General features: G+C 39.1%; 1 protein-coding gene across 1 annotated transcript; it reads left to right on the top strand.

The window, feature by feature from the left end:
• Nucleotides 1–9: 9 nt before the first annotated feature.
• On the top strand, nt 10–15,050 carry LOC140335187 (uncharacterized). Its single transcript, XM_072417635.1, has 8 exons — nt 10–201; nt 1,726–2,041; nt 4,243–4,453; nt 4,974–5,122; nt 5,232–5,345; nt 6,690–6,866; nt 10,933–11,026; nt 12,085–15,050. Exons 1-8 carry the CDS (start codon nt 10–12, stop codon nt 12,146–12,148), a joined length of 1,317 nt encoding a protein of 438 aa, XP_072273736.1. The 3' UTR covers nt 12,149–15,050.
• The last annotated feature ends 5,416 nt before the right edge of the window (nt 15,051–20,466 follow it).

The following is a 20,466-nucleotide window of genomic DNA, read 5'->3' as shown; positions in this document are numbered from 1 at the left end:
ATTGTAAATATGCCGGTGACAGCGGATGGACTGGTAGATGCTATTGTATATGTATCCCAGGCAAAGGATGATGCCTCCGAACTTTTGAAGGTCCTAACCCCAGGACAGGAAGCTGTACACGAGGATGAGAGGTTTATTGTGGAAGATGAATCCTTGAGCCGATGCCGTGGACTAAAACCACTGGACCACAATGCTTTTCAGGTAGGAGAATGGAATTAATGGCATAGAGGAAATGGCAAAGCCCTGGTATACTCTGCGTCACATGGGGGCCTCTTGTAGTGCTTTGCATCCTCAGTCAGTACTAAAGTTTGATTTCCAGGTCAGCCAAATACCATTTATAACAGGCTACATATAAATCCTATCAGTATTTATATTATATTATATTATATATATATTATATTTATATATATATATATATATATATATATATATATATATATATATACGGTATATATATTATATATGTATACATTTTTTGTTGACCGTAAATAGTATCTTTGTATTGTGGTTGCATAAGGTCTTTTTCCACCCTTCTTCTTTAAGTCAGAGGGTGGCTGGCAATATGGCAGGTGGGTAGCTTTGGTAAAGTCAAGCAATAGTCGGGGAACTTTGCTTTCCATGGTACAGTGATGCAGTTCTACAAACAAGTTTCCTGCTAGGAGGGGCTGTCAATCATCAAAACAGAGATAGGTGACAGGCATGGCGGAAAAATACCTACAGGAGATGCAGGAAGGAAGCAGATCTGTGCTGGTGAGGTCAGTTTGCATTCCAAAACTGCTGTTATGGAGACACGGAGACGTACTAAAAACATTGCGTCTTGTCTCTCCAATGCAGCAGCCCGGGGATATGAAATAAACATGCCAGCACAGAACTGATCCCATGATTGACATGGCCAGAATCAAAAATAAAACTCTGGAATTAAGAAAGAAAAGAAAGTGAGAGAGAGAGAAAAAGACAGAGAAAGTGATAAAAGGAAGAGAGAGAGAGAGAAAGAAAGAGAGAGAGAAAGAGAGAAACAAAAAATGCTGTCGCCTTAAACAATTCATCCAATCATGCAGAAATATTCCATATTCATAAACAAAATATATAATAATTTTTGGTTAACATATATTTGACTTGTAATGCATATGGTAGGTTGACAAGCCATTAGGAACTCAACAAACAAACACACTTTAATCAGCATAAAAATAGACAAATGCTAAAAATAAATAAAACGCCTCTGACACAAGGCAGGTAATGCCGCAGTAGTGACTTCCCCCCTTCTTCTCTAATTAGGATTGCCCCATCCCTTGTACAGAAGAGCTGACACAATGACGTGTGATTGCTGTTCTGCGCCACTGAGAGCCCAGCCCATGTGATGCCGCTCCTCTAAGGGGGCGTGTCTGTGACAGCCTAGGCTAACAGGAAGTGGGTTGTGTGATGCTGGATTGCAGAGGTGACAGCACCACTGGTGATAATTACTGCGGCAAAATTTGACTTTTTTGTAGGAAGTTCTCTTCTTTAAGAATGAGATTAGATAAAGTCATTAATAAATGTATTGAATTCTCTGTCAGTTTGGTCAGAACAAATGTGCTGATGAGGAACTTTAATTTTGCTTGCTTGTACAACTTAAATGACTCAAAACGTATATGTTAACAACCATCAATGGGCATTGGTGGCTTTAGTATTTTTGTAGTACAAGTTCCTCTTAAAGCATGCCCATAACATAACTTATTCTCTTTGCAGATCACCAGGATCACCCCCCTTACTCCGAATGACTGTGAGGCTTTACCCATCATCCCAGTTGGCACCTCCGGACCCAAAATGTCTTCTCCCCCTGCCTCCTCTTCTACCCCCATAACCCTGCTGATCAGTGAGGTGGGGTTAATGCGAGGATCAGAGCCATATAGCTTCATCGAGTTAAAGGGCCCCCCCGGGGGGCGAATCCGGGATTACACTCTGGTCATGTATAACAGAGAAGGAAAGGTCTATGAAAGGATTGGTGTGCAGGGCGTGATCGGAGACAGAGGGCTGTACGTGATCAGCACCAATGGCACCGGTGGTAAGTGGCATTTGGCATGGCTTGTTTGATATTACCTGATTTAACCATTTAACCATTTACTGTTACAGAACATAGACACGAACATATAGGGCTCTATTTATATAAAAAATAGGGAATCTGAAATTCTCCCAAATATTTCCTGCTGGTAATCTTCTAGGTCCATGTGTTTCAATGGCAGTAATTGATTCCCACCAGGAAATATTTGAGGGAATGCCAGATTCCTTTTTTAAAAATAAAGCCTATAGACTGTTATTCATGATTTTCTCTAAACCAGATAAACTCAAGACGGTCATGTCCCACCATGGGGATTTCAAGTGGCCATTTCACATGTGGATTATCACATATCCAACAATTTGGATTTTGATATCCACCAAACATCCCTTTTGTAAAATAGGGACCCCCTGCATCTCTGTTCACCCCACTATCTCAATGGTAAAGGGCATGAAATATTTTTGCTGCCAAAATTGCAGCTTTTGCTGGATCCCATGGGGATTAATCATTATATTTTTACTGGTTATATCATGTGATCACAGCTGGGCAATCCCTTATAAAGGCGTCACATGATCAATGCATGGTCACATGACTGGCAATCCTAGAGTAGATGTTCTACTCTGTGCAAGTCACAAATGGCAGCTGCCCCAGTTCCATATAAAAGTGTTCCTTTAAGGGACTGAAATTATATTTAGCAATAGTGTAAAGGTTTTTTTACTGCAATACCAAGAGAGAAACATATGTTCAGGTATATGAATTATAAATTCAAATTCATAAGAAATAACACCATAGAGAAGCCTTTCTTCTCCCCCTTGAAACAACTTTCAGGTCTTAGGGAATCCCTTCTATAATTACTATATCCATAGGTCACAGTAAATTAGTGTGGTGGTCAATAGGAAGACTTCCTCTTATATTGCTGGTCAGTGGGAAGAATGTCACCCTTACAGATAGCCAAAAAGATCATTGGTATCTATTAAACTGACCTGAGAGTCATAAACTGCTCATTGGAACTCTGGAGGAACCCTGTTTGAGAAACATTGCTATAGGTCATTGATCCGCAGTATATCCCAAGGGGACCAGGAAGGAGTTTTTTGCCTTCCTCTGGATCAACAGTTTGGTCTTCTGGGGATGTAGGGTTTCTTTTTGATTGCAAATAATGGAAATGGCTCTTTTTTCCCAATTTATTTTACTTTGTACTTAGAACTAAAGAGAACCTGCCTAGGTAATAGAGGAACACATCTCAATTTGTATTTAGCAGTCCTGTGAATCCTTTAGATGGCAGGCTTGGCAGATGTGACACATGGAAGTGTGGCACTGAGTAAGGGGGATTATCCAGAATTGCAATATCAGGTATTAGGTAGACTCTGCAGGCTGTGTTATTCTTAGCACTGTGCTGGGTACTTGCCAGGACATCCATCCAGCTGACATCCTATTGGTTGCCTTGTGTATGCTGAGCTGCTGGTAACCAGCTGCACTGACACCCTCCACGTATCATGTATTTATCTCTCTTCTGAGGTCTTATATTAAAAGAAAACTGTAACATATTTGCAGCAAGCATTGCATTGTTGATGTGAAAGTCAATGTAATATGACTCGCACTTGTTCATGTTTGCTGTTCCATATTTATAAGCATATCTTACAGTGAGATTTTCAGTCTATAAGGTAGGTGTCTGTATGTCAGTGCATCTTTACAGAATAAGACGTGTGATCTGGTTTATATTATTCAGCTGATTGATACACTTGCATTGAGTAAACAGGACAAGTCCAATCACTGTACTGTATTTCTTGGCAGGAAGCAACCCCTACATGTGTAATAAACAGAATTCCCATAGAGCACATAATAAAATAATACAAACTTTATAAATTCCCAGTAAATGAATCCCATCAACATATACTGTATGTCACCGTGCACATTGCTATTTGAATGTACAACCTAAAGGGTAGGTGCAGGTTTGCTTCAAATTCAAGCAGCCCCATATGGCTCCTGGCGGCTCTCTTAAAGAACCAGGATTGGCAGATTTGCTCACTACCACCCCAATTCATTTTCTAGGGTATTCAGTGGCATAAAGAAGCGCTATCCGCACCACAATCTCATTGCCCTCTCAACTAATTTATATAACATAAAAATGTATAAAGTATATTTAAAACATATAAATACACAATATATAAAAATATTTTACATGCAACCCAATATTTTCTCTTGGTCTGCAGATCAGCAGCTCCCCATTTTCTCCAGGCCGTACACTCTCAGTCCTGAGGCCTTGGCACTCTACAAGGGTCGTCCTGAGTTATTTTCTATAGGATCCGCCTTGACGCGAAAAGATCTTGTGGATGCATTTGTTTACACGTGGGAAAGTAGCACACCATCTGAAGTTCTGAGAAGCCTAAATACACACTCCACTATATTGTATGGAGAACATCGGTGAGTAACAAATCACACCTATACAAATTAATCTTCAGCATACCTCAATGTAATAAGTCATTGTAGGTATAGGGGAACCAAGTGACACTAGAAGTATCAGTAAGCCACAAAATATTCTTCTTTATAAGAGATGCTGTTTTTGTGTGCCTTTTATTCTTGTAAAGGCAATGGAGAGGGTAGTAAAGATCTGGTGATACTGACGGTTACTTTCTCATTCCTGATGGCAACGCTCTGCATGCTGATGCACCCTCTGCAGCATTGCCACCTCTGTGCACATGCTCCAATTTTCCCTCCTTTCCCCACATATTCGGGGGTGGATCCAGCTGGGTGATTGACAGCCGTTTCCCTGCAACCTAGCCCTGCCCACAAACTGGGACTATGCAATAGGGATTGGTAATAATATGTTATCGGTGGCTTTGGCCAATCCACAAACCAGGGTTACATAGTGGAGAAAAGTAGGAAAATGATCATGACATGAATAATAAAGGTATTTTTGGTAATTAGAATACTGTGATTTTAGGTTGATGTCTCTAAGCCGCTGTAGTCTTTCCGGGGGATCTTCCACTGCACTTTTGCCCGTCCAACAATCCAGCCCTGGCTCAGAAAACATATGTCCCTCCACGGTCACCTCAATAAAGCTTGATCTGTGTATGAAGGACTCCAACCTGGGTAATTTGGCATCTACTTTGTTTTTCTTTGTTGTAAAATGCAATTTTTTTTTATTAACGCAAATGTAGTAGATATGTGTTACAAATAAAAATGTCTATCCTGCTTTTAGATTGCTCTGAATGGATGACAAGAGAGCCATCGGCACTGGATAGAATGAAGATCCTGCTGAGCCATTCCATTGAGACCCACTGTTCTTGCACTGTACCTCCTTCATATATACAAGGTAAGAAGCTATACATCAGATGGCTTGTATTCCGGGTAATCTCAAAGCTATGATGTTTAAAGACTTCACCTAAGGGCCCAAAGCCTCAGAAGTAGGATTACTTAAACATCAATGGTTGTGGTTTTGCAGACACCAAAGACCCATGTGTTGAGACACCATTTACGTACTCCTGAATTCAACAGAACTGGTTGTTAGGAGGCATTGATCCATCCCACAATGCATACAGATGGGCTTCCTATGTTCAGAGGTCTGAGACCTAAGTTTTGTGGACCTTTTGTTGCAGCTGGGGGAAGAGTTTAAGAGGTTCTTCACATCAACAGTAAATATTATTAATAAAATAAACCTCTGATAAAATTTTAATTCTTGGTTGTCTGGGACCTGTCAATGTTCCTTCATGGCACAGCACCCTCCCAGACTTTTGGGGGTTTGCATTGTATAGCATATGACATGCCTATGAAGAGTGCACAGCCCTGGGAGGGACCCAACAGTCCCCGCTACAAGCTACCTGTAGAAAACTAGACAAAGGAAGCTGATACAAGACCAGTGATCCTGTACAAGGACCTGGAGCAGCAGGAACTGGTCTTACTAGACAGAAGCAAACCTTCACACTGATTATGGGCTTTCCACTGAAATGCAAAATCTACTTCTACTCTATGGGCCTTTCCCCAGATTATCAACTCAACATCACTGATTTGAGAAGAGTTCCATGGGCTGTAGAGCAGCCAAATACTCATGAGAGGATGTCCTTGTAATAGATTAAGATTTTCCTGAAGATTTCCCCTGTTCTGCATTCCACAGGAGTCTTCCTGGAAGGATAATGATGTACCATCCAGAAATGTGGAAGACAGGGTTCAAGTTTTTCACCTAGTAAGATCAGTTGATTTTGGAAAGGGGCTCAGAAAATGTAAGCCAACCTTTCATTTTATTGGAATATCCACCTTAAAGCCCCCTATAGGTTTTTATTTTTATCATCCCTGTCCTCTTTCCATTCTGTACCATAGACACAACAGAACATGAGAGAAAAAGTCTCAAAAGTGATCTAATATAGTTTTAAATGGAAATAATGACTTAAGTGGAAGACTTACCTTTTTTATGTTCTGGTGGATTTTCCCCCTTATTTAGTCCTGGTAGACCCGACATTGAAAAAAACAGGGGTTCTCGTCCTTCACCTCTCTATCCAAAATTTAAAAAAAAGAAAACTTGGGGCTTTAAATATATTTTACCATTTATTAGAATTCTAGGACTGATAATTAAACACACGGCTTCTGTCTGATTGGTTACAGTATGTAACACATTGCATTGATTACTTGTTTCTGAATCCTCTCTTAATATTTCTTCCCCTAGAATTGATTGTAATGTGTATGCAGGACAAGCTGTCCCTGTCCGGTGACATCTTGAGTACTTATGGTGACCAACTACTTATTCATAAATGGAACAACGACTTTGCCAATCATTCCCAGGCCTTGCAGGACAAATCCCTGGGGTCCTTTACAGGATGTCTAATGGTGGAAAAGAAACAAGGTAAAAAGAACACCCAGTCCTGAGGTAGCTGGCAGCCCAGTACTGTAATTGGGGGATATATTAAGCAGCTAGATCATAACTTTTATGTTTAACTTGCCCCCTCACACCTCAGCACAGCCAGGGTACCTCTTCCTTTTTCCGTAGAATGGGAAATGGTTAGAGATTTCTCAGATTGGTGTTGCTGAAGACTTGGATGACTTGGATCACAAATAGACACAAATGCCATTACCAGGCTGTATTTGCAAACTAATATAAAGATCCCATATTATCTGGTCCTTTAACTTTTATTTTTCTATTCAAGTCTGACCTTTAATATGGAGGATAGCCATGTACTTGGCTCAAGACTTTGACCTCTGTCTTTCTGCTTCTGACATTATTTTAATATGGAGCCAAAGGGAGACATCCAATCCTTGACTATTTATATTACAACCTAGATGTTAGCCAAGCCCACGTGTTCTTTGCGTTCGGGCTCCTGTTAAAGCTTAATTCCAGCCTTCCCCTTAGTCTTGTACAGATGTTCAGGTACAAATGGTACCGGTACTTTGATTTCATTGCATATTGTGAGCACCTCCAGTGTGCATTAGAAGCACCAGAAAGTCACATGATAGAGCCTTCCATATTTCCTAGCTGGGGGACATCCAGCTTTGGATTTTATTTATTTCAATAATGGAGGCTCAGCATCATATATAGGCATTACCTAGGCTGCTCTGTATGCTAGTACTGTCTTGTCCATTGTTGTGGGAAAAATAACTTCTCTCAGTCAGTTGATTATGGAAAACAAGCTAGAAGGCTTCTGTTTATTTTCTTGAGCAAGGAGAATACAATACAGAGAATATGGTTGTACTATCTTAAGTAGAGTAGTCTGATAACCAATAATTTTGCAGGTTTATATACAGTAGTGGTTTTAAACACACCTTAACTTCTAAACGTGTTTTTTATTTTTGTAAGAACCGAAACTTCCAAAGATTCGTTTCCGGAGAAACTACCTTAAAAGTTTGGCTTCTCACAAAAAAACAAACGTTATCAGTCTTGCTGATAAGAAGTTTTGCTAGCATCGAAATTCCACATAATATAAGTCCTAGGGAGAAACAAAACTTTTCAGCTTCATGCATAATAATGGCGTATATTAAGTGTTATAACACTTTACATGATGTGCATATAAACAATTTTCTCAACATCCATCAAGGCATTTTGATATCTGCATCACTTCTTCCTAGAGCAAGCCCACTTCTTCCATAAGGACTTAGAGCTTTGGAGAACACTAAATACCAACATAAGATAAATTCCAATTGGTATTTATGCAGCTGCACTTATGAAGTAACATTCTTCTGAGTAACGTATGAATTATGTTTAAACACAGATGTCCCCCCTATATTGATGGTCAGACTAGTTTCTTTAGCTAACGCCTAAGTAATTACAAGGAAAAGTGTTTGGAACCCCTATTTAATAGAAGGTTTGGAAAAAGAGTTTTTTTTGTGTGTATTTTTTTATAAATATATGAATATAATACAACAGTAGTCCCAACCTTTTGGAGCTCGCAGATCACTAAATGCACAGACTCCGGACCGCGCATGAGGAGCCGTGTGTCATTCAAAGGAGAAGAAACTTCCCCCAGAGTGACGTCATGATGCCAGAACCTGCCCACTTCAGAGACACAACCAGCCATGAGCCTGCATTGCGTACTGGAGACGTGGTCTGCGGCCTTGGCCAGTGCGCCCCCCCAAGCGGACTCCTTCTCCTGACCCGGCTAGAGCCGGGGCCCACTTGTCAGACAGCTGTGGCCCACATGGGGACCCCTGCTAAACAAGGTTCAAATTATTACAAGTACAGCAGAAGTATAGTGGGTGTGTTTTTTTATTTGGAGCAGGAATCTCTGATGCGTTTTGCCCTTTTGGCTTCTTTACAGGATAATGAGATGTACAACCAACACTGTGTGAGATATGTTTGTATCAATGTCACTTTTTTGGGAGTAAAAATATTATTATTATAATGGATCAAAAGCAGGAAGAACTCACAAATTCCAGGAATTTCTCTAAAGGAATGTGTTTGTAAAGGTGGAAAGGAGTTTCCAAATGGACCTATATGTAGAAACATATGTATATGTGCATATTAATATTTAGTGTATAAGGTAGAGGGATACAAATACATCTTAGTAGGGTTTTCCTTTCTTATAAGGGGTTACCTTGTAAGCTGTGGTGGCCTTCACTTGGTTGTAGCTTTGAAGGTTGCAGGATCAATTAAATAATTCCATTAGCCAGGCTACAGTCATCCAGGCCTAAATGATGTAATAAGTTACAAATCCTTCTTATAACTCTAAACCTAAGCTACAAATCGCTCCTTTAACCTAATAAGTCTTGAACCATCACATACAAATATGGTTACACTGGCATACTCACCCAATAGCCCTGTGAAAAAAAGGGCGAATCGCGTTAAGATCTGGGATTAAAAACACACACACACTATACATGAGTTCTGCAAAAAAAAGTCTGAGATTCCCGGTATAGATAAAAAGAAAACATCCACTATACATAAGTGTTATTCTTGTAACATTTTGAACCTTGTACAGTAAGAATAAATATCTTTACTATTTCACCAAAAACTTTTCTTGAACCCCTGTTAAGTAAGTGTTCAAAGCGATTGTATCTTTGTACTCTTATGAGCAAGTCTGACCTACATTTTTTGAAGATGTAGACAATATTTGTGCAGTTTAGAGTAAGCGGTTTGGATTTTGTGGTCAAAGTGAACTTTTGCTCCACCCATGTAGCACAAAGCAATAGGTTCACTTCCCTGCTGTGCTCTCCATATTATTCTTTCCATTTGGTTACGGAGGAAAATTGAAGAAAGTCATGACGCTCCTTTTTATAGCTTGATGATAATTAGGGGCTCCACCTGACCTCCACAATAAGATATGCTTTATTTATAATCTTATGTGTTAATTACACGCTTTCTAGTAGATTTTTTTAATCTTCTTAGCCCAGAGACATACGTTTCACATGGGACTGTGTTATATGTACCAGGTATTTCTCTCCGATCTCCTAGTGAATAAAGTGGGTGCAGGGGGAGGGTGAGCATGTGCAGCTCAATCTATAGAATCCAACTGCAGCAGTTTCTAAACATTATTTGTTTTTTTCTTTGAAAGATTTATACTGTTCTACTTATTTGTTATGCAAATCCTCCAAGCATCAATGTTAGACCTAGTACACACAGCAATTTATTAATTCCAGTCCAAAAGAATGATCAGAGCTGAAAAGAAATCGGCAGCCAGCCAACGTTGCAACCGCATTTTAGTTTGCCAATGGGATGTGGATAGACTGAAAGTACACAAGTCATGTTGTGTTTATAAACAATTACTGTCTATCCACAAGGATAGAATATTATATGCACGTGTGCAGTGTTTTGGGAGTTCCAATTGTGTGATTACCAAAAATTAGAAAGTGGGGTTGAACCGGTCCGGCGGGTGCTTAATTTCGGCAAAGCTGCAGATTGTGTGTACAAAGACTTAATTATGGTATGTAGCTGCTCCTGATCCAGTAATAGTGGTTGTCAATGTGGAAGGAATCATACCATGGAGGCACAGTAAGTGGGAACATCTGGAGGCAACAAAATATTGGGGGTGGGGGGCATTAGTGGTGATATTTGCTTGGCATAATAACTCATCAATGCAAGGCACCTGCACATCATTATAAGTCATACCTAAGACTTTGTTCACATTGGTCATAAGGTTGTGGTGCAGTTATCACTTTATCATGCCAGAGAGTCACTGCTTCAGGGGAGATGCTACATATAGCTACTCCCCATGGTAGTCCCATAGAGAACGATTGGAGCAGGCAGTGAGCAGTACAGTAACGCTAACTGCTTCCCGCTGTCAAATGTGCAGATGTTGCTTCTTTAAGAACTGCTGCTGAAGTGCAGGTGACCGAGCAGGATCGCTCAATGCCAAGGCAGGTCTGACCCGTACTTTTATTTTAACTGTGCTGAACGATGAGAGCTGTTCATCTGCAAGTGTGATGAAAAGCAATGAAATATATTTGTCTGACCTGTGTTTTTTTTTATTTGTTATTGTCAGGATCCTTTAAGGCATGGCAGGTCTCTCTTCTTGTGCTGCTGTTACTGCTTATAATATGTGGAGCTGTCGGATTTATAATCTACCTGCGCAAAAGGTGAGCGGGGATAGAAAATTAGGCTAAAAATATTGTTTTCTAATAATAATTGTTACAATAGTGTTTAATATGTGAATTTATTTTTTATTTTTAGATATTTTCTCTAAACAATTACACCGACAAGGTGCTTACAAGGGTCAGCTTTCAGTTATGTTGTTTAAGGCCCATGTAAACTTTCAATTATAGCCAGTTTATTATAAATAGGATTCATCAAAACATATATAGCTCAAAATCTTATGATTTGTTTTTCTTAGAAAGCACCTATAGGCTTGTTTCCTGCAGACATGATGCAGAGAAGAACACGTTCTCTGGAAGGAAGGAGCGGTCTCTCTGCGGGGCTCAGGCTTAGTAGTGGAAGTTCCTGCTCAGTCATATCTAAGGCTCTTTTCCTAGAATACACCCTGGTTATATATATATATATATATATATATATATATATATATATATATATATATATATATATATAGGTCTGATTCAGCAGGGGTGTATTGGACCTCTGCAGAAAGACCACTGTTTTTACTCACTTTGCACTCTGGAAGGAGGCAGGCTTTTCCACTCAAGGTTTGGTGACATTTTAAAGAAAACACTCTGTAAGATGTTGCCTTAACCTGACCTGGTTTCTTGATGAAACGTAACTCCAGAGGACCATAGAGTTTCCATATTAAAGGGGATTTAGTTGCAACATAATTATGTTATAATGTCTACATGCTGTAAAAACATATCCATAAAAAATTGTAAAAAAGCATACCTTATTCTGTAAAAAATGAAAATGTAATCTCTATGATGCCTAGACAGGGTAAGTTATACCAAGACTTTCCCATATCTACCCACTGCAACAAACCCAACCAGTCTTCACCAAGTACCTAATATTCTCTGCATCAACAGAGATCACACGATTTATACATTTTGACTTTTACTTGATGTTGTTCTTTATCCATGCAGCGTGGTTATGATGTATAATGAAAATAGTTGCTGCTTATACTGAAAATGAGAGTTATGTTTCTGTAGTTCTTCAGATTGAAATCACAGCATTACCATTGTATCCTTTACTTTTACAGGACACCACAGAACTACACAAGCATTGAAATGAATGCACACAGAGAGTTGACTTTGGACTATTGACAAGCTTTGAAAAATAATCAAAGAGACTATGGACCAAGTGAAGGAGGCCTGTTGTAGGCCCAGCTCTTCTGTAGGCTCAGTCTGATAAGCATGACCTTGTTGGATCAGCCCTGTAGCTTGAATAACGGCACGGTATCTGCACCTTCAAAGCCAAAGCAGGAATTTGATGCTCCCATTGCAAATATAGTACAATACTCCTCTAGAAGTATAGAAAAGGAGACTATTGTTTGGTTTTGGAGCAAGAAAATAATTGGTCGCCCTGTAAAAAACATACATTTAGTAAATATTGCAACTACTACCAGTGGCGTGACATTTTAAAAACTGGTAAGCTCTTGGTAATTTGTGGTCATCGCAGCATTACCACCACCGCAGTCTATTTGGTGTCATCTTCAGAAATATTAAAGCAGAGGACCCAACGTGGCCCACTCCATAATTTACAATATGTCAGGATCCTTTACCTCTCTCATTTTTCAGATCGAAACACTTGTCCCAGAACCTTTGCAAAGGGATTGCTTATAGGTACCATTTCAGGTAACAAATTTGATATATATCATTGATGACTTGAATGTAAAGGTGAATATGTTGGTTGTTGCAAAATGATTAACAAATGCTTGTGAACATCTGTTCCAGATGAATTCCAGCAGTCATGGATGACCCTATTTAGAGTCCCTTAGTTTTGGATACTTAATCAATTTTTTTATGGTCCTGACTTAGCTGAATATGTATAGGTCTTGCTGTGGATGGGGTTTTATGAATGGTGTTGAGCAGGTATAAAACTCTCTCTCATCTTCTTCAAGGTACAGAACTGGATTTTGGGGCAGATAATTCCAACCAACCCTGCTGTCCCTGGTATCTATTTGCCCAAACCATAAATCTGTACTTCCTTGACCTGTGGTCTGTTCCAGATTGCTGGTTATGATAGTAGGAAAGGTCCCGGCTCTGCATGGCCTATATGTGTGTCCTTGTAGCCAGGGCTGGAGACCCACTACTACCAAAATGTACTCTTCTGCAGCCAGGTACCAGGGAAAGCCTTTATTTATCACCCTTAATTTTACCAGTTTACATGGACAAACATCTGGGCAGATAATAAAGATTAAACGGCCTGGTCCCCTCTACCCCATTTACACAGAAAACCAGATTGGGACAGTGGATATTTTGGTAATAATTAAGTAAGGTAAACTCACAGATCTAGAGCTGACACATGCCACAGCTACCATGTACAACTGATCAGGGAAAGTACCTTAGGAGAACACTGAGAAGTCTTCAAATGTCACTTTGTCTATGCAGGTCTAAATGGCAGTATACTCACCTATCTATGCACACTAGCCACCTTCATGCTCCTTGAGTCCACTTGCATAAGTTTTGTGTAAGTGATGGTGTCTCACTTCACCACCTATGGATGGAGTCACTGCTGCCCATATCTTCCCCATGTTGCAGTGTTAAAGCTTTTTAACTTGTCATTCAGGTTGATCACTGTCACAAGGAAGAGGTTTATGTGCTCCCATATACCTTGAAGTCCTACTGCATTAGAGCAATGCAGGAAGAACTCTAAAATAGTAACAAGATGCCAAAGGAATTTAGATGGCTAAATATACAATGCTGTGGAGGTAGCCTACCACAAAATATCCAATGGTTCGGAAGTATATGTGATTTCCTCTTATGATGAAGTGTTCAGCCTGAGCACCAATCATGTAAGAGAGAAGTGACACCATCAATCTTCTGTAAGCTCCATTATGGAGCTTTCAAAGAGGTAAAACATTAGCAGTGTTGTGAAAGTGGGTATAAATGGGTTCACTCCAACTTTAAATGACTTTCTAGGACCAATAGGCCTACTAAGCATGTCAGTGTTGACTTAAGGCAGCGAAAGAATGCAAAGCATATGGCAAGCATGTCCCCAGTGCAATATATTGGACAGGAGGCAATAAGACTCAAGTCTTTACTAAATTTAATACTATTTATTAGGTTGCTCCTCATGCCGAGTTGTTTCGGGCCACCAGCACTAAGATCATTATTCATTTCTGGCATTTTTATTTTCTTCTTCTGTTTTCAAAGGTTTAGTAAAACAAATGTTCTGTCATATATGACAAGATATGTGAATAGCATTAGGATATAGTGATTTGAAGTGTTTTGCTTGACAATTATCATCATCCATTGATGTTACAACAAATTAAGAAGTTATCATTTATGCAGCACTAGAAGCATATAGAAAAGTAAATGTACCATGCCATGTGTTATGTTGTTGTATAGAAGAAAAAAATCTCTGGTCTCCTGTGAATGTTCTTTGCTCACCTCCCTTGGCCTGTCATCACCAAGTCCAGGGTGGAATGTAAATTGTAAAGGAATGCCAGAATTTCTTCTTTGATATAACTTTATAGAATGTACTATCTCTGCCATTTCAGAAATATATTTGATGGTTCAATTAAAGAATTATTGGCAGGACATCAAGAAAAAAAGCTTGGGGAGTCCAGAAAGTTAGTATTTGAGCAACAAGTGCTCCTCTTCTTTAATCTTACACTTCCATAGTTTGTCCTAATTTATTAAATAATCATTTTCCTGGAGATGTTTCCATGGGTTATCTAGACGATTTAATTCCTCCAATGTTGAATCTGCACCTTAGAATTCCCGACACCTTAGAAGCCCTCGGCACAATTATGTTCCTACAGATCTATGCAAATATCTGATTGTAGTCAGAGAGAGAGAGATGTAGATGTCTGGGTGTACAGAGACATATATGCTGTAATTGGCTGTCATATGGCTGGACCGAGATTTCTCCAGTATTATGTCTGTTGTTTTGTATTGCATTTGTTGTAAATGAGATAAGAAACTGATATGTTTTTATGTACATTGTCTTTGATAGAATTTTTTTTTTTAATAAAGTTGCATATTTTTGTTGTTTAAAAAACACTTTATGTTTCAGATATCATAGGCTTGCTGAAAGTAATTAATGAATGACCATTTGGGAATACAGTGTACACTGCGCTCGTTTGTTCATCTGTCAATGGAAACGATCACAAAGGATTGTTTTGATGACAGTATTGTGGCGTTCATCTAACATCTGTGTAGAGCTTAAAGTGTACCTAAACTCAGAATTTTTATTTTACACTAAAGAGTAGACAACCCTTTAATGTAAAGTAAAAATTATTTAGTTGGTTTTTTGTGAAGAAGATGCGAAGATGGAGGTGCCCGGAGCGCCTGCCCGAGGGAGGTATTTGTAGTCCTGTGGATACAATATGGTAAATGAGAAGCAGGATCAAATATAAGGAAAAAAGCTTAAAATTGAAAACTAATACTGCCAAGCCCTGGCAAGCTGCAATACGTTCTTGCATTCAGTATACTTTAAATATTTAAAGTGGACCCACATCTAAAATTCAGTGCCCACTTACACCTTCTGGGTCCTTTCCTTCCTCAAAATACCCACCCTTAGTTACAAAACTCATCTAAAAGTTTAGAATAAACTTTCCTTACCCCCATCTTCCTCCTGCATTCCTGAGGACCACAGAGCACCCAGATGAAGATGGCCATGCAATGGATTGGAGTGTCTTGTGGCAGGATTTTGCCTGATTTGCATTCCACAGGAATCTACCTGGAAGGACCCAGTGTTTGATGTGGAAGTGGAAGTTAAGAATAATTTTTTTTTTTGTTACCAATTAAGAAAAGATTTTTAGAGGGAGCCCAGATAATGCAGGTGGACCTTCTATGTATAAAGACGATTTGCTTTAAAGTCGTTTACAGCCACAGGTATCATACCATCCAAAATTGCTTCAAGATTCCTACACCATTCTAAAAACTTCAGAGATCAACATCTGTTCAAAAGAACATAGCATTGCCATTAAACCCTGAGTTTGCATTTTAGAGGGTAAGGTTCCCTTCCAGACTTTCAGTAAACTGCAGCCATGTACTGCATGCTCAACCATGTTCCCAACCTGTATGGAAGCAGTTTGGAAAAGCATTTGTACAGTCTTGTTTGTGTTGCATTGTTGCTTCTGGCTGTGCAGTTGCATTTCCTCCTCTGGGAGAAGAACTGCACCGCCACTGCAAATGCAAGAGCAACCCATGCAACCATTTTTACCTGTGGAGCAGTTTGCCACCCCTGGAGTCATAGCAGCAGTTTGCTATGTTCCTGGAAGAGGCTAACAATTATTATTATTATTATTATTAATATTAATAATAAACAGGATTTATATAGCGCCAACATATTACGCAGCGCAGCACATTAAATAGGGATTGCAAATGACAGACTAATACAGACAGTGATATAGGAGGAGAGGACCCTGTCCCGAAGAGCTTACAATCTAGTAGGTGGGGGAATTTACACCATTCAACTGCAAGTCAAAAAATGACCTTAGAATTCATTGTAGACAAAAAAAAAAACTAACTAAGGCGTTACGTGTCGGCTTGCTACACATCTCCAAACAATGACCTCTTTTACCAACATATTTAGCAGTTTTGGAATATTTGCACTGTTTGAAAACAAAATAAAAAATGGAAATCCCCGCAAAATTTCTCAATTAAAATAGAAAGCTGAATGTGCTATGTAAGAATCAGCAAATATCTTCTAAGGCTCATTCAAGAAAAACATTTCCGTGACACAGAATGAATTAGTGAGGAGTTTCCTGACACTGAAAACTTTAGATTGCTGTAGAAAGTTAATGTGTGTAGGAGAAGGTGTTATTAATTGCACTTCTATGGTCTGGTACTTTTATAAAATAGTTTCCTATATTTGCTATAAAATAAATTAATAATTTCGTTATTATTACACCCTAAGCAGTTTTTGTTACATAGACAAACCCGTGTTACAAGAAAATCTTCTCATTAGGAAGAATTAATAAAGCCCAATTTCAAAGGTTTTTTTTATAGTTTTGGATATTTTTTTCATTATTATCCCCCTTTTTTTTTTTGCTAGGACAAAAAAGGGATATAAGCTGCAAAAATCATACCCTTCCCCAATCTATTTTGAGCTGAGGAAACTAATGACTGAAGGTGGGTTTAATGTTTTAATTATTAAATAACTTGACACATGTTTGTGCATCACTTGGAAATTTCCATATAGGTATGCGTGCACATTTAGTTGCATAGGGACTGTAGAAGAATATTGTGTTGCATGCTGGACCTTGTTCATCAATCAGCTTTATTATACAGGGTTCCCTTGGAAGTTTCTAGGGGTTCATTGAGCTATGTACAGCGATGCTTTGATTATCCATCTAATGTTGTCTACATATTTCAACATAATCACCGTCTGACCACCATTGTAAGGTAGCACCATAATAACTAACGTTATGGGGTTCCTTTCTTGCTGACCACCATTTTATTGGGGAAGTTGTCCTGCTGTAACCACCAATGTAAAGCAGTACCTCTTCCTCTGACTACCAATGTAAAACCAGTGTAAGGGAGCGCTGCATTGCCCAACATTGTAATGGTGGGCAATACATTAATAGCGCCACTGATCACCAATGAATAGGAGTTTTTTCTTTCACCGGCCAACACTTTTTCCAATACCTCAAATCCTATTAAGCAACTGCAGTCAGACGGAACCTTCCCTTTCACTAGCTGCCCACATGGTGTTAGTGGAAATGGTGAAAGTCTCAGACATGGAATGACACCGGTGTATTCTGCCAGATACCACTTGGATATTGCAAAACCAAGACATCCAAATTACTCCCACTTCTTATTTGCCTCTAGAAGTGAGCAATGAACACAAAGGGACCTGGCACCCTCCCCACCCAGATCCTACAGGGCCCTTGTGAAGCTGCACAGCCGGCCTTTGGTTTAAGTATCAAGCTTTCTTTTAATGTCCAAAGCAGGTCAAGGCGGATTGATGAACGATCAAGCTGAGACAACCACTGTGCTTTCCTATAAGATGAGCACTGTTCACATTGGCCACAGCATTGGATTTTAGCAAGATCAGGACAAGGATCTACATTCCTCTTATATTGCGCTTATAGCTGAATTACCTCCATGTATCACTGGGTATTCGGATAATCAATGGAAACTAATACTTTTCTGTCTCTTACTATAAATTTTTATTTTACCAGCAGCTTATAAAATGGGGGCTTCCTCCCAACCAGCAAGCTATAGAACCATTATCTAATAATTTCTAATAAAACGGGCAGAGCTGTGTAGTTATAGCAAACGGTGTGGGGTGCATGAATGTCCGGGTGAATTTGAGCTGGAAGAATCAGCAATTCAAGTTAGGGCAGACTGCTTTAAATTAATCTTTTGTCCCTTTATTGCTGTCCAGAGAATACATGAAATTGAATAAAAGACAAATATATCTTTAACAAATTAATGTCTTTTCATAAGTTATTTTCAAATGTATACATTTTACTATTATAATAACTCCTGCAACAAGGATCGTTGTTTGGGCATTAGCGTTCTTCTAATAATGAAGTTACTAGCAGGACCCTTGTAGAGTTTGCTATAGGCAGTCCCCGGGTTACATACAAGATAGGGATGGTAGGTTTGTTCTTAGGTTGAATTTGTATGTAAGTCAGAAGAAGTACATTATTTTATTAAATGCAATTAGGATAGATGTTTGTCTCAACATATCATGCAGCATGGTGGTGGCAGTTTTTGTTTAAAAAACAAAAAAAAAATGATGGAGCCTAGACATTCATTACCTTCTGGAGCAAGCTGTGCTGTTATATGCAAAAAGAAACAACTGCAGAGTTTGTCTTGGTCATTAAAGAGTTACAAGAGGTTGCAGAAGAGCTTGATCTCATCTGTGTTTAGCAAAAGATTTCTTCTGTGAGTCATGCAAACCACCCCCTTCCCACCCATCAAGCCTCTGTCCTGCACACGAGCGAGCAGGGAAGCCCTGTTCGTAGCTAGGACTCGTCTATAAGTCGGATGTCCTTAACTCGGGGACTACCTGTATTTGCAGGAACCATACAAAGGAGCACAGGTTAACTTTAAAACCACAATTTTGTTCTGAAACAGATTCTATTGGGCAAAACAATGAGATTTATTCATGTGAAGAAAAACTATTCTCATTTACCATGAAATGTAATGTATATGACCTAGATTAGGAATGAGGATGATACAGAAACGAGAAATGAGTTCAGTACAAGCTCAGTTATTTAAAGGTGTACAAGAGACCACTATTAGCAACATCTGTTACTGGGTCACCACCAGGGTTGAGTGAAATGTGAAGTGAAATCAAGTAAAGCACAGCATATTTCAGTCAATGATCAATATCAGTGAAATATCACATTTACTTGGTTGTTCACACATCGGGCCTGATTTATTCAAGCACTCCAAGGCTGGAGAGGATACACTTTCATCAGTGACGCTGGGTGATCCAGCAAATCTGGAATGGATCTGGTCCAGGAAACTCTTTGAAGAAATCCATTCTAGGTTTTCTAGCTTCACTGATAAAAGTGTATCATCTCCTGCCTTGGAGAGCTTTTTAATAAATCAGGCCCATTAGCTAGTTTAGGCAAATGTATTGGTACATTTATCTACCCTTGTACAATACCACCACCTGCTGGTTAATATTGGAAATGACTTGATGATTTTATGTCCTCTAGTGATTGTACATCAACTGTGTTTTAATATATATAAACACAGTTTTCTACATGTTTTTGTGAAAGGCTGTAATAAAAAATAGATATACTTTCATTGCAATGCCTCAAATGTGAATTATATACTTTTAAAAGATGTAAGGTTGTGTTGCATATTCAAATTGCATTATAAGAAAGACATACTGAACAGATGAAAAGAAATAATGGTAAATTAAGGTGGATGAGCCTTATAGTGAGTGCCAAATGCACAGGTACAAATACGAATGCACTCTTCTACTATGCTAAAAATTATTTTGTTTCATTGCCCTGTAAGATAATACGTGTAAGATAGATAATGCACTCCTTTTCATTGCTATTGATTCATTTTAAGTGGCCCTGAATTAAAGAAATAAAGATTGGCTATGGTACACTGGAAAATAGCAGAGCACTCCATGGTATGTGAGGGTGCCTAGGCACTTCTAAGCCTAAAGCCTCCTAGCTGTATATCTGCACTGCTGATTTATGCAGGGGATTTGCTGATGTTTCTACTGTACTGCTCATTGTTCTTCTTGCTGGTGGCCTCAACATGAAGAAGTTATACCAAAGATGTTTGGTCACAATGAGCTAGCAATGGTCATGTCACAATCAGTGTATAATTGTTAATTACATGTATCGTAGAAATAATGACATTTTCTGGATACCTGCAAAAAAAATGCCAGCTTCTACCTGCCTGGCTCTTCTCAATTAGAGGATATAAAGATGGGCCCCCCCGGGGTAAACCCGGGTCTTGCTGTTGGGCCATTGTACAAGTTATTGCTG

This window comes from Pyxicephalus adspersus, chromosome 7 (assembly GCF_032062135.1).
Source record: "Pyxicephalus adspersus chromosome 7, UCB_Pads_2.0, whole genome shotgun sequence".
In the NCBI taxonomy this organism is placed as follows: domain Eukaryota; kingdom Metazoa; phylum Chordata; class Amphibia; order Anura; family Pyxicephalidae; genus Pyxicephalus; species Pyxicephalus adspersus.
This window is presented reverse-complemented; position numbering and strand designations above follow the sequence as displayed.